This window comes from Xyrauchen texanus, chromosome 23, assembly GCF_025860055.1.
Source record: "Xyrauchen texanus isolate HMW12.3.18 chromosome 23, RBS_HiC_50CHRs, whole genome shotgun sequence".
NCBI lineage: Eukaryota > Metazoa > Chordata > Actinopteri > Cypriniformes > Catostomidae > Xyrauchen > Xyrauchen texanus.
This window is the reverse complement of record NC_068298.1, coordinates 41,108,042-41,123,642: the sequence shown is the minus strand read 5'-3', so window position 1 is coordinate 41,123,642 and position 15,601 is coordinate 41,108,042. Positions and strand designations below refer to the sequence as shown.

The 15,601-nt window shown below is 41.7% G+C and overlaps 1 protein-coding gene across 1 annotated transcript in view; it reads left to right on the top strand.

The window, feature by feature from the left end:
- The window catches only part of LOC127662987 (X-linked interleukin-1 receptor accessory protein-like 2), a 422,943-nt gene that overhangs the window by 367,626 nt on the left and 39,716 nt on the right, over positions 1-15,601 (top strand). The window contains exon 6 of the mRNA XM_052154354.1: positions 13,084-13,158. Coding sequence (XP_052010314.1) covers positions 13,084-13,158 — 75 coding nt within the window. The remainder of the gene's footprint in view (positions 1-13,083; positions 13,159-15,601) is intronic.

Sequence of the window (15,601 nt, the reverse complement as noted above, 5' to 3'; positions counted from 1 at the left end):
ACTGAAGGACACAGTAATATTTCTGTAGTGAAATAAGGTTCATTGGATGAACAGAAAATGTGCAATATGCATCAAAACCAAATTAGACAGGTGCATAAATTTGTGTGTGTGTGTGTGTGTGTGTGTGTGTGTGTCTCTCTCTCTTGGAATGGTGCCTCTGGCTGGTCTTTATCCCCCTCCCGGCTGATTAGGACAATTCAGCGCTGAGTGTGCGTCCTCACTGCCTGGCCACGCCCTCCTCCTCACAAAGATTTACCATAAATGCTGTAAAAATCTGGGGAAACAGATAACAGTTTTTATTGATTGTCTATGAATAACATGACAAACACAAAAGATTCAGGGTTGTTACAAACAGGCACTGAACACCAAGATAAAACAGAACTCAAATGTGTAAGCAATAATACAATACTTAAAAGTATTCCAAAAGAAAAAACAAAGACTTGACTTTGACCTGACCGGACCTAAACTTTAACCTGGACTTAACTTGACTTGACTTGACTTGACTTGACATGACTTTGGCAAGATCTGCATGGGGTCACAAGGCAAACATTGCCAGAGAGATTTAAAGAAGTTGAATATGCACACACACACACACACATACACACACTAACCAATCAATCACCAAACAACACAGATGGCATACACAATGAACAAAAATAATACAAGCTTTATATGTACAGAATGATATTCAAATATATACTGTATATATATATATATATATAAATAAAGGCTGTTTCCTAAAACACTAAGTTAGTTGCATGTAAGTAGTACTTAACTACATTTCCCAAAAGCATCATTGTGTAAGTAGTACATGAAAATGTGAGAAAACAAATCTTAAACATATCATTCTTGTTTCTGTTTATCAGAGACAAATGGACATTTAATAAATTGGATTCATGTATTTGGATAATCGGAAAGCCCTTGTAAACAGTTATGATGATACAAAAGTGTTGAAAAAAAACACATAAAAAAAACAATATTACCGTCTCCGCTGTCGTTGCATGCAAGGTCATAAGCCGAAGTTTACATTACAGATAACACAGAATAACTCAATGTTGGCCTACTTTGGCAATAGAGAGATGATATGTGTTCATTTATTATATAGATTTCACAAGTATATGTACAATAGGTGACCCTGCAGTATAATATTAAATCAATTTGCCTAAATAAATAATTAAACAAATCATCGTTGACAAAGGAGATTACAGTGAGAGTGTGCAATGAGCGATTCATTCTCTCGCTTCCTCCAGAATCTGCTCCAGGAGTCTATAGTGTGTTTACATGGCAGTCACAAATTGTATGTTGCATAATGGCAGTAAGGCTGCAAGTGCACAGTAGACCTCTAACCAGATGATCTAATGCACCCAATAGAGTGTCTCTCTATATCGAGAGCTTGAGTAGTGCAATACTGATGCAAGCCATTTCAGTTTCCAGCCAAAGGAGCAAAACTTTCAGCTACTTAAGAGCTCCTTATAACGATTCACCTTGCGTGCAATCACGTTATTTCTTGGGTCTCTACAGAATGTAAAATTTTTTTTAGGTAGGGTTGCACCAGCTGTGTGTGAGGCCATTCTGTTGGAATGTAAAGTTCACAATAAGGTCTTAGTAACTACTAGTTAGTTTGGAACTTAGTCAGTGCTTAATTTGGTTGCACCACCTGTTATTAAGGCAAGACTTAAGGTTGTAAGCTCCCCATAAAGTAACGTGTAGTCGCAAAATATGACATTTACCTGTACTGATCCAATAAGAAGCCTTCAAATTTGACACAGAAGTATTAAAAAGACATGCATTTCAGTTTTATCATGTTATTATTGATGTTCAAACCTTGTAACCCGTAACTGTCGGCTGTTATAAATTAAATCCCCATTTAGTTCGATTCTGTTTTGTATTTGCCTTTATGACAATTTACCGTTGTTCGTGCATAGTATCCAGAGTTCAACTATGGTATAGAAAGATCATGTTAATCACTGTAAAAAAAGATCACCATGGTTCGATGTTAATATTGTATGTAATTAATTTGTATAAAATAATAATAATAATCTATGGAATTTGTAATAAAAACAATATCCTAAACACATGTAGAAATAATAAAAACAACCTCCATGAAAGTGACTTTTATTGCCTTAATATACAATATTTCATATTTTTGTAGGCTAATAATATTAAAATTTATTACAAATATATACACTATTTCTGGAAAAATACCATAGTTACTACTACAGTTAATGTTACTATAGTAACTGTCAGGTATATTTCTATTAGGGTGCTGATTTGTGGAATGAAAAGCCTGTAATTAACATTGTGAATAGAACAATGTTTTCCTGTTTATCTCGTCTCTGTAGTTTAATATGACGGGCTGTTTAATCTTGTTTAGCTTCAGCACAGATTCTTTATGTGTCTCAGATCAGATGGGTTTATAACAGAGAATTCTGTGTCAAATGCAAATGGGTCACAGGTTACTCGTACCTGCGGTCCAGACCTCTGTGACCTCATAGCTGGCTACGGCCATGCATGGGATGTCTAGTAAATGATGCCGAGCAAAATCTAATTTGCTATATCTGTAGTAAATAAGTAATTGCACTTTAGACATCTGAGAACCATGTCTATTCTTAACACAAAGTCTAAACTCTGAGCAATTTATCACTTTTTACTAACCATGATGTGTGTGTCAGTAGATCAATATGATTCATTATTCTTTATAATTTAATGCATCAAATTATATTATACATCTGACATTCTAACACATAGCATACAGCCCATTCACACTACCACACTCCATATTTCTGCTTGACGGGGAATGGAATATATAATAGGATGCAAACTGCACAATAACTGGAGAACAACCACAGAAATAAATTGCACTTAACAAAACTCATTCATGCTTTGAGCGGGCTATTTCACCAACCCTCTTGTGCCTAGACTTAGCCCATTCTTGCACGAAAGTATCAAAACTTCATGGGCATACCAACTGACTTTGCACGTAGGACATATCCAATAGCACTGCGCTTAAGATAGAAAACTGTCCCAAGGTAATGTTGTTATTAACAATAATGTTATTATTATTTTATAATAATAATGGAAGAGCTTCTATCGCTTGTCGCATTATCACGTAACGCCTGGCTAGGACACATTGTTTCGGGTATTTTCTACAACAGGCTTTAAGCATTTAACTTTTACTTTATTATTTTCATTCCTTTCATATTGATTTAGTCGATATATTGCCATTTACATTATGTTCTTCCCACTCATGTTAAGCACCCATACAGTAGTTCAGCTGGCTGGTCTGTATTTGGAAGCATAAGGGGAATGCTCTCGAGGGCCCCACACATGTACTATTGCATAAGCAGCGGTACATCTCTGTGTCAGGGCTTTGTGGATGGGGTTTCAGTTTAGTCTGCTCATAATGATTGTTCCTAAATGGAGACCACACAGTCATGTAATTAAACCTCTCTCTTCTTGGGTATAGGTTCAAAAGTCACAGAACAGAAAGAAAGTATATAGCATACCAGAATGTGGTTCACCTTTGATACCAACTGAGCTATAAAGAAGTAGCATGAAGTACCTGCCTACTTCCCATCAGCTGGTAATGTATTCCCAAGGCCATTATGTTTCTAAGGAATATACAAGTCATGAAGGTCATCTTTCTGTGTTTTTAAAGCAGCCAACAACATCTGATAAGCAGGCTGCTACAACTTCTGGGAGACCTGGAGGACGAATGTATTCTTTTTCATAGCTTGGGACACCTTATTTAATTCTTGGTTATGATTTATCAACTTTGTTTGAGGTCTGAAATGGTTAAGAAAATTATCCATTTGCTTTTCTTGTAATCTAATTGCTGTGTAGAAGAGATGATCGCTGCAATGAACTCTAGTTTTGAGAGATTGTCAGTAGATTTGATAGTTTGAAGTCTGTGATATTCTTGGTTAATCTTTGACAGATATTCAAGAGTTTGGTTGGAGGCAGTTAGCAAGTCTGTGCGATCATTTTGTTGTGGTCTGTGCAATCATTCGTAGAAACTGCTGCGGCCCATTGCAGGAAGGTGCCTCGATTTGTTCCTGACAGGGTGACAGAGCTCTAACCCTGACCATATTGAGCCAGTAATCATCCTGTCAGACACAAAGCCGGGGCACCTTTCTTGACAAAACCTGTTCTGATAAAGGACATTTCAGCGTCATTACTGTTGCTCAAGGATTGCAAAGCAAGCACATCATGTTATAATGTAAATTAAGTTTTGTTTCAATTTCAGTGGCTTTCGTGTCAGAAGTAGTAACTCCACATTAGATTAATGAGATTAATATGGAGCAGTGACTCGGTCACTGTGTGGTAAGACTCATTTTCATAAAGACAGAATTGCATGTAAATGTCTTAATTATGAATCAAGAGTTCAGTGGTCCATATCAACATGTTTTCTTACTGCTGTTTTGTACATAAAACATCCACCTATAATTCATTACAAACTGCTTCAGTGTTGCAATTATGTTCTGATGACGTTTAAAATGAAAGACAATAAGATATTTTGATCACACATTAAAGACAAATCGGTAACAATTTACAATAAATTGTAATTGTTAACATAGTTAACTACATTAGTTAACATGAACTATCAATGAACAATACTTTTTATTAAACAGTTTTAAAATGACAAGAGTTATAAACTAGCAGTACTTAATGCATTAGTGAACATTTATTTTTAATAAATTACCATTAACCAAGATTAATAAATGCTGTCGAAACATATTGTTCATTGTAAGTTCATGATACCTAATGCATTTACTGTGTTACTGAAAAATAAGATCTCTTCATTATCTCAGTTGCTTCTGCTGGACAGCAGCGAGATTAAATGGAGATCAAATGGAGACTTATGCTTCGATCTCCAGAAAAACAGACCACAACGATCTTACGCGTATCCTCTTGAGAGTCAGCAGAGATCTCAACAATGTCTTAAAATGTGCTCTGAATTGCACGGCCTGAAATTCGGCTCAGGATTTCTGGAGTTTTACTAGTGGAATGATCTAAATCAAATGCTTTAAATGAAGAGACCGGACAGTGAGCATATTTGCTGAACTTATAGATGTTTAAACCTGTTCATTTGACATTCAAACGGTTCTGCAAGCGAGCAACATAAAACTATCACTCCTGTTTATGCCCAACAAATCCATTTACATGTGCACGACATTGGTGCAATAGTCTTGTCTCGTCACAACGTGTTGCTCACTCTTAATACAACAACTTTGACAAGAAAAATTATTTGTGTAAAATGCAACTGGAACTACTCTGCTGCAGAATGGAGAGAAACGATTAAAACTCACAACTTCATCCTTACAAACACATGTCAAATCTCTCATGTCCATCTCCATCAGATCTATCTGATGTATACAGGCCTTGTAAATCAGTCCATTTTAATAACATATAAGTAGCCCTTTATGTACTGGTAATATACATACATACAGTAATCATAAAAATATGGTAATATTAATAATATACATGACTAAAATTCCAAATATACTCTTACCATTAATCTTTAATATACATATTCTTACCGATTATTGATTTAGCAGCAAGGTCCTCTCTTTCAGGATTTCATCTGTTCATTTTATGTACATTTTGTCAACTTTATTCTGGTAGAATTGACTTGAACTCCCAAAGGTTTCATTTTTTAACAGAAAAATGTAAATTCTGTCATCTCTCACCTTCATGTTTCATATGAATTTCTTTCATCTGTAGGACACTAAAAGAGCTGGTTGGCAGAATGTCTCAGTCAATATTCACTTTCATTTTATAAAAAAAAAGATGAATGAAAGTATATTGGTGACTGGGAGATTCTGCACAGAAGAGAAAAACTCATATGAGCTTGGAACAACATGACGTGGAGTAATCATGATAGCATTTTCATTTTGGGGTGAATTGTCTTTGTAAATACATGTTTAAGTATTTGTTAAAGGTATTTTCCAAGAGCAACAATGTAAATGTAAGTCAACACGTGAATGTGTGTCTTGCTGGGAAACAAGTGACTCAAGAGAAGGGCTAGAATGAAGGATGCATGCTTAATCATTCAGTCTGAATTAAGAAAAGTACTGTAGCCCCCTTTAGATTCATGGGAGATTGTTATAAAATGATTGATGTTTTAGTATTACAAGTTTAATGAAGATGGCATGAGTGTTTTATATTTAAATAAATATATAAATAAAAAGGGATACACGTGTCTATAGAATAGGAATGAGCGTGTGTGTGCTGACAGAGGTCAGGCTGTCGTAGGTCCAGATGCTCGGAGTCTAAAGGTCATCATCTATTGTGACGTATACCTGAATCTCACAGACAGCTGCTGTATGCTTGTGGAAGGCCAGTGTCAGAGACGTAAAGATGCAATGCTGAATTTATGGCATCAATCTATATTTGAACTCCTTGCAGCAGACAGAGCAAAACCCAAGTCTATTTTGAGCTGTTAAGAGCTTTCCAGAATAATCAATCACTGGCCAAACGTCTAGCTACTATAATATTATGAAATATTAATGGGTGATATGTTGCATGCAAAAATAAATAAATAATATATATATATATATATATATATATATATATATATATATATATATATATCTTTCAAATACACTGCTACATTTGAATGGCTGTCAATGGAAAAATATTTTTGTCTGCATATTGGTGTAGTTACAGCATCATCATTCATGGGCTAACTGAATATTAACCCCGCCATTTTTAGCTGCCACTGATTTTAAACTTTAATATCGGTAAATATTTCCAAACTACGCATGGGGAAAAGACCCACAGATTGTTTTCAAGTTTAGCCCATATGCTTTAGCAATAATAAACACCAACACAATTCATGAGTATTGCGGCGATTGCCTTGTGATACTTGAGATCAGTAGACATGCTTGATTTAATGTGCTTTAAATGTAATTCATGGTGTTGATCTTTATTAATTATGCTTTATACTGGCTGTTTAGTATTTATGAAGTTTTAAGTGTTAATGGAATGACACAAGATTGAATCTGTGCACAAGTAAAATGAATGTACAGTATGTGTGTATGATGTATGTCTGTTCTGTTCTGTTGGTCTGTGGTTTGCTTCTGTACAGCTGGAAGCAAGTACACTAACCTAATGTTGCCTTAGGCCAATAGGAGCGTGCTGCACAGTTTTGATGATAAAAACTTTAAACACATTGTTACAATGTGATATCTTTCCCAAATGGAAATAGTAGGAATGGCTTTTGCATCATCATTTTACAAATGTAAAGATATTTTTGAAATTTAAAGAGAAAGCTAATCACAAAACAATATTAAGTGAATGAGTTTATGTGTAGATATTAAAATGAAAATGAAATCACTGAGTTTCATGCTATCTCTAAATGTTTTTGACAGTTACACACAATATCATTAGATACTTTGTAATTCTTGTGTTTGGTCAGTCGCATCATTCTGAGTTTGAATATTATGCAATAACTACACGGTGTACAGTATTTGTAAAACATTAGTTAACAGTTAATTCATGATTTATAAACCATTGTTCCTACATTGTTAATACATTAATAGAGTAAACACAAATAGTATGTAATTAATGTATATTTTCTGTAGCAGATGATTTATTATTGATTAATAATTCATACTTTATATAAGCAGTTTGATCATGGTTTTTCATCTTGTTAATCATACATAACGAGTGTATTTCAGTTGATGCAAACCATTGGTAAATAATTATTTTATGAGAACATTGAAAATTTTATAATTAATAAAGAAATTATATAAACATTTATGTATGAAATTAATTTGACGTGCATTTATGTTCAATTAATGTGTTCATAACTGTTTTAGGAACATTATTAGTAAAGCAATTCATGATTAAAGCAATAAAGCAACTCCTTATGCAAGACCCTAATAAACTTGTCAGGGTTTATTTTGCGATGATGTCCTATTTACAGTTTATTATCCCTTAGGTATTCCAAAATCTAGTGGCAGTAGAAGAGGTGTAGAGTTTGTGATCTGATAAAGACTGTCGATTCAGTGAGGGTTGTCGGGTGAATGTTCCAGTCTTTTGTTGACAAGAATGATAGCTTTCATTTGCATGCTAAAGCTGCAGCTGCCCTCTCAAGATGGATGAGGGTCCCGGCTTCACCCCTCACCGTAATCCTACACAATAGAGACACACTATTAAACAGGGCCAAATGGACAAGCGTTTATACAGCGCATCGGGAACCAAAATCTCCTTGACTTCTTATACTGTTTGAGGGGTTACCACAAGAGACTGAGTCTGTTTGTCCTGCTAATATAGTCAATAGACAACAACGTATAGCAGTAGGTCTCAACTGGTTTTGCTTCAGGATTTGGATCAAGTGGTGACCCATCGTACAAAAGTAAACAAAAAGGATGTCATAATCGAACATTAAAATGTATTAATATTACCATGAACTGATTTATTGATCATTTAATTCTGAAATGTCTTTACATGTTGATTGTGTGTTGCTGTTGGCCAACTCTATAACTGTAATAGATTAAATAAAAAATTTAAATTCTGATTCCTTAAGTCAAGCCAAATTACATTTTTATATATGATGCTGTATAAAAAAATCTCCGCCAGTAAAAAATAAAGTCCTCCTAGGCCATTTGTCCTAATCTAATCACCTAGTTATCTTGTTTGAGTTCTGTTTGTTCATTGGTTCCTGTCTTCCCATGTCCACGTATTTAACCCTGTCTGTTTGTTTAGTCACTGTCTATCGTTGAATGTTGTTAGCCTGGTGTGTGTTCCCTGCCCGTTTTCCTCAGTCTTGTGTTTATTTCCCCATTGTGGGTTTTCCTTTGTGTTTGTTGAGTGTCTTAGTCAATAAAGTAAGTTTGCATCTAGATCCGCTCTCCTCGTCTGCCTCCATTCGTCACAGAACGATAGACCACCAAATATGGATCTAGCAGCTTTCTTTATGGAACTGGCCCAGGCGGATCTGACCATCCGCGAGTACTCCCACTTCTTTTCCGCTGTTGCCATCCACACCGGCTTCGACGACACATCCTTGAAGACCATCTACCAGCTCGGGCTACCAACGTACCAGCTGAGGGAATTGCCGAACTCCGGAGACCTAACGTGGAGGGAATACGTGAGTCTAGTCTTGGGAGAACTCGCTGCCGGGGAACCACCTCTCTCGATCCCGGTTTCCGCCTCTGGGTTTTCCGTGCCTGCCACGGCCAACGAGCCAGCGTTGCCAGCTTCGTCTGCCCGGCGGAGGAGGAGAAGAGGAAAGGCTTCTGCTCCCCAGTCTCCGCCTGCCACGGCCAGCGAGCCAGAGCCCACGCCTGCCACGGCCAGCAAGCCAGAGCCCACGCCTTCCACGGCCAGCGAGCCAGAGCCCACGCCTTCCACGGTGAGCAAGCCAGCGCCTACGCATGTCACTGTGAGCGAGCCAGCGCCTACGCATGTCACTGTGAGCGAGCCTGCGCCTACGCATGTCACTGTGAGCGAGCCTGCGCCAATGCATGTCACTGTGAGCGAGCCTGTCGCCTCAGAAGTCAGTGAGCCAGTGCCTGTCGCCTCGACCGTCCCCGAGCCAGTGCCTGTAGCCTCGACCGTCCCCGAGCCAGTGCCTGTAGCCGGGACCGTCCAAGAGCCAGCGCCAGTAGCCAGGACCGTCCAAGAGCCAGCGCCAGTAGCCTCGACCGTTCCCGAGCCAGCGCCTGTAGCCTCGACCGTCCCCGAGCCAGCGCCTGTAGCCTCGACCGTCCAAGAGCCAGCGCCTGTAGCCTCGACCGTCCCTGAGCCAGCGCCTGTAGCCTCGACCGTCCCAGAGCCAGCGTCTGTAGCATGACCATCCAAGCGTCAACGCCTCCCGAGCTTTCCAGAGCTCCGCCTTCCGAGCTTTCTAGAGCTCTGCCTCCCGAGCTTTCCAGAGCTCTGCCTTCCGAGCTTTCTAGAGCTCCGCCTTCCGAGCTTTCCAGAGCTCCGCCTTCCGAGCTTTCCAGAGCTCCGCCTTCCGAGCCTCCCGAGCTTTCCAGAGCTCCGCCTCCCGAGCTTTCCAGAGCTCTGCCTCCCGAACTGTCCAGAGCTCCGCCTTCCGAGTCTCCCAAGCTTTTCAGAGCTCCGCCTTCCGAGCTTTCCAGAGCTCCGCCTACCGAGTCTTCCAGGGCTCCTCTCGAGCTTCCCAGAGCTCCGCCTCCCGAGTCTTCCACGGCTCCGCCTCTCAAGTCTCTCAAGTCTCTCGAGCCTCCCAGGGCTCCTCTCGGGCCTTCCAGGGCCCTGCCTCTCAAGCCTCTCGAACCTTCCAGGGCTCCTCCTCTCTAGTCTCCCAGGGCTCCGCCTCTCGAGCCTCCCAGGGCTCCGCCTCTCAAGCCTCTCGGGCCTTCCAGGGCCCCGGATCTCAAGCCTCTCGGGCCTTCCAGGGCTCCGCCTCTCAAGCCTCTCGAGCCTTCCAGGGCTCCTCCTCTCAAGCCTCCCAGGGCTCCGCCTCTCAAGCCTCTTGAGCCTTCCAGGGCTCCTCCTCTCGAGCCTCCCAGGACTCTGCCACTCAAGCCTCTCGAGCCTCCCAGGGCTCCGCCTCTCAAGCCTCTCGGGCCTTCCAGGGCTCCGCCTCTCAAGCCTCTCGAGCCTTCCGGGGCTCCACCTCCAGAGCCTCTCGTGTCTTCCACGGCACTTCTCCTCGAGCCTCCTATGGCTCCACCTCCAGAGCCTCCTACGGCTCCGCCTCCCGAGCCTCCTACGGCTCTTCTCCCAGAGACTCCAGAGCTTTCTAGGGCTCCGCCTCTCGAGCCTCCTACGGCTCCGCCTCCCGAGCCTCCTACGGCTCTGCCCCCAGAGACTCCAGAGCTTTCTAGGGCTCCGCCTCTCGAGCATCCTACGGCTCCACCTCTCGAGCCTCCTATGGCTCCGCCTCCCGAGCCTCCTACGGCTCTGCCCCCAGAGACTCCAGAGCTTTCTAGGGCTCCGCCTCTCGAGCATCCTACGGCTCCACCTCTCGAGCCTCCTACGGCTCTGCCTCCCGAGCCTCCCACGGCTCTGCCTCCCGAGCCTCCTACGGCTCCGCCTCCTGCGGCTCCGCCTCCCGAGCCTCCTACGGCTCCGCCTCCTGCTGCTCCGCCTCCTGAGCCTCCTACAGCTCCGCCTCCTGATACTCCTACAGCTCCGCCTCCTGAGCCTCCTACGGCTCCGCCTCCCGAGCCTCCCATGTCTCCACCTCCTGAGCCTCCTACGGCTCTGCCTCCCGAGCCTCCTACGGCTCCACCTCCTCGACCTGTCCCTGTCCAAAGGCCGCCTCCCAGGCCTCCTCGACCTGTCCCCGTCTTGTGGCCGTCTCCCAGGCCTCCTCGACCTGTCCAGTCCTGTGGCCTCTTCCCAGGCCCCCTGACCCAGTCCCTGTCCAGTGGCCTCCTCCCAGGTTCACCAAACCTATCCTTGCTCTGTGGCCAGCTCCCAGGCCTCCTGAACCTATCCTTGCCCTGTGGCCAGCTCCCAGACCTCCTGAACCTATCCTTGCCCTGTGGCCAGCCCCCAGACCACCTGAACCTGTCCTTGTCCTGTGGCCAGCTCCCAGGCCGCCTGAACCGGTCCCTGCCCTGTGGCCAGCTCCCAGGCCTCCTGAACCGGTCCCTGCCCTGTGGCCAGCTCCCAGGCCTCCTGAACCTACTCTTGCCCTGTGGCCAGCTCCCAGACCACCTGAACCTGTCCTTGCCCTCTGTGCCCCCTTGGACTTCCTGCCTGCCCTCTGTGCCCCCCTGGACTTCCTACCTGCCCTTTGTGCCCCCCTGGACCTCTTGTCTGCCCCTTGTTGCCCCCTGGACTGCCTGTCTGCCCCTCGTTGCACCCTGGACTGCCTGTCTGCCCCTCGTTTCCCCCTGGACTGTCTGTCTGCCCCTCGTTGCCCCCTGGACTGCCTGTCTGCCCTTCATTGCTCCCCTTGGTCTGTCTGCCCACCACAAGCTCCCCCCCAGTCTATGGACATTTGTTCTTCCTGTTTTTTGTTTTGTCACTTTTGATCGTCTGGAATCCGATCCTTGAGGGGGGGCTATGTTAGGGTTACCTGTCTTGTTTCACTGTTGCCCTTTTGTTTGCCATTTTTGTCACTTTTGCATTCCTTAGTTTTCACTTTTGTCCCTTGTATAACTCCATAGTCTCTTTGTTAGCTTTCGTGTTCACCGTTCATTGTTTGCACCTGCCCTCGTTTATTTGCCATTTTGCCTCTGTTAATCACCTAGTTATCTTGTTTGAGTTCTGTTTGTTCATTGGTTCCTGTCTTCCCATGTCCACGTATTTAACCCTGTCTGTTTGTTTAGTCACTGTCTATCGTTGAATGTTGTTAGGCTGGTGTGTGTTCCCTGCCCGTTTTCCTCAGTCTTGTGTTTATTTCCCCATTGTGGGTTTTCCTTTGTGTTTGTTGAGTGTCTAAGTCAATAAAGTAAGTTTGCATCTAGATCCGCTCTCCTCGTCTGCCTCCATTCGTCACAGCGGTCAAATCTACAGATTTAGAAAGTGATCACTGCAGTTGTTACAGAAATATTGTACATTAGGCAACAAAAGCAACTGACTTTGAAAAATGAATGTTCAAAGAAAATGCACTGAAACATGCTTTGCTGCTCTCTTATTGTTCATTGTTTTGTAATGTATATTTGTCATATGTTTCTCTGATACATTTTTGTGATTAAATTATTTGATTAAATTATGTACAGCATCCTTGAGCTTTGGAAAGGCAGTATAAAAATTCAATGTATTATTATTATTAATCATGGTGATCTACTGACACATTAATCATGGCTAGTATTAAAAGTGACCGATAATTCTTTGATTACATCTGAAGGTTTAAATGCTAAACGGCAAATGCTGAAATATATTTTAGATGTTGTGCAGAGAATAGACATGCTTCTCAAACGTCTTAGTGCAATGATCTACTGTATGTCTTGTGAAAATAGCAAATTGTGCCACTTCATTTACATACAGTACACCCAGAGTTTCACGCATACACCCACAGATAGAACATACACACACACACACACACTCCACCCACACCACACCCACTTGCCCTTTAAAGAGGTGCCATAGTTTTCAAAAGTTTGGGAGCCACTATATGTTGCATTGTTAATGTGTGTTTATTTTTTACAGCACTTCTCACGACCAGACCACCAAAAGTCTTGTTACCATCAGACAGACAGGCCAGTGTTATAGATGTACAGCTCGGTGAGTCTCTCTTCACAATCACACAAACATGCCACTCCATCTCCACACTAAATAATAACAAAAGAGGTCAAGTGTCATTAGACAAAGCAAATAAAAGAGGTGCCTTTTTCTATTTTATAAAAGTGCTTTAATCTCTACAGTCATGTGTTAGAGTGTTAGATGGCCTGCTTGTATTGGACAGTTCATTGTTGTTCAAAATGGAGGGCAATCCAACAGACAAAACACAAATCAGGCTCATGTGTCTGTTTAATTTCGAACATATTTGAGCAAATGTTTATGAAGCAAAATCAACTGGACCTGCTTATCTACGCCACAGAATGACTCTGTTAAAAGCTGTATGCAGAAACTAATCTGACATTTGGCATGCAAAATCTCTGTAAACTAATTACTTTAAAAAAAATTTTAGCTAACATTAAAGCACTAAAGAAATACACAAGGGAAGACTTTCACAATATTTTTACCCAGGAAGAAATATAACACTTGTTGAACACACATTGACCTTATGTGACAACATGTCCCTCTACAGCATTTTAAGAGTTTAACATGAAATGACCAATAATTCATACAACGCAACAAAAAAATATCATGTATAAAAATATATGTGACAACTAGCCCCAGCATTCAAAAAAACACAGCAGATATTTTTGGTGTGCTTAACAGTTTTTGGCCCTTATAAGTGCATATTATTTAGGATGACTTATATTATTGAAGTTCTACATTACTTATAATTAATTTTCCTCCAGCAATGTGTAATAATATAGTTACACAAATAGCCAGTTAGTTTCAGCAGGTTCATTTGCATGTTTAGCAATGATCAGCAAATTGACAATGTGGAGAAATCGAAACAAATGTGGGAATGTAATTATTTTAATTATTGTTGTTTGCTGTTGTAATATTCATGTTTTTCATTTTAGTGATTAGCTTCTAAAAGACCATTTTTAACCTCCCATATGAACAATCAATATGAACATTTCACTTTTTTTCCCATTTTAATTTTTATTTTTGTGTGGGAACCTGCAGGACAAATAGAGGCTGCCGACACAGCTATTCTGACACTTTCACAGAACAGTATGTTTAGATCCATCAGACAAATAGTCTACTTTTTTAGTGATTTCATTTATATATATATATATTATACATTTTGTTTGTTCTGGTCCTCGAATCTGATAGGTCAAGCGCTCTTCCAAGAGTGCTGATATTCAGAAAACTTATTATGATTTTAGAGAAGTAATCTGTAGCAGTGACGTAGTCAGAAACACGACTCTGGGTGTGCCAAAGAAAAACTGGGTGTGCATGAACTGAAGCTCAATAAAGTGGCAAGTAATAAAGTGAGCAATAACCATTGTATCCATTTCTTTTTAGCCATCATTAATTTTTAGGATCTTGTTCAATTTTAATGACTTAACTAAACAAATGAATGACACTTTTAGAATAGGAAAGCCTGTTCCTGGAATATCAAATATTAGGCTTTTATAGATTGATAATTTTATAGATTGACAATAATTAATAATATATCTAGAGTAGTGTAACACTTCTGGACATTGCAAAAATGAGGAAGCGGGATTCAGGTAATGTCACACTTCTTTATTCACTCTCAATAGTTCACTCTGTATAGTTTAAGCACACTCGTGTAGCTTCAGCATGTGTAACACTCTGTGTGGGCTCTGGCATGGGCTCCTCTTATCGCTCGTCCCGAATGACTGCAACAAGAAACAGCTGTTAGATTTAATTATCACCCAGGGATGAATCCTTACTGCTTCCCCTCTCCCTGAACGGATGCTCAACCACGCCCCCAAGCCATCTGGCCTGCCCACCACTCCCCTTCCCCTGTCTGGAGAGGAAATCCGTGATAGCCATCTGCACCCCTTGTCTGTAGACCACCTCGATTTAACAGGCTGTAACACCAGATACCAACGGGTGATCCATGCATTAGGATCCTTCATGTGGTGGAGCCACTGGAGTGGGGCATGTTCTGAACAGAGGGTGAAGGCCCACCTCAACAGGTAGTAGCAGAGAGTGAGGACTGCCCACTTAATGGCCTAACATTCCTTCTCTACGGTGCTGTACTTAGTCTGTCTCAAAGAGAGCTACATACTAATGTACAGCACTACCTGTTCCTCCTCCTCCACCACCTGCAAGAGCACCACCCCAACCCCCTGTTTGAAGCGTCTGTCTGTAAACCGAAAGGGAGAGAGAAGTCAGGTTTATGTAAAAGCGGCCTGCCACAAAGTATAGCTTTCACCTGCATAAACGCCTGTTGATACTGTTCCGTCCATTGGACCGGATCTGGTGCTGCCTCTTTAGTAAGATCAGTCAGTGGACTGGTGACAGCCGAATAGGTAGGTACAAACCCATGATAATAGCCAGCCAGCCCCAGGAACTGTATTACTTCCTTTTTGGTCTTAGGTCTCGGGAAGGCTGCAATCGCTGCGGTTTTATAAAT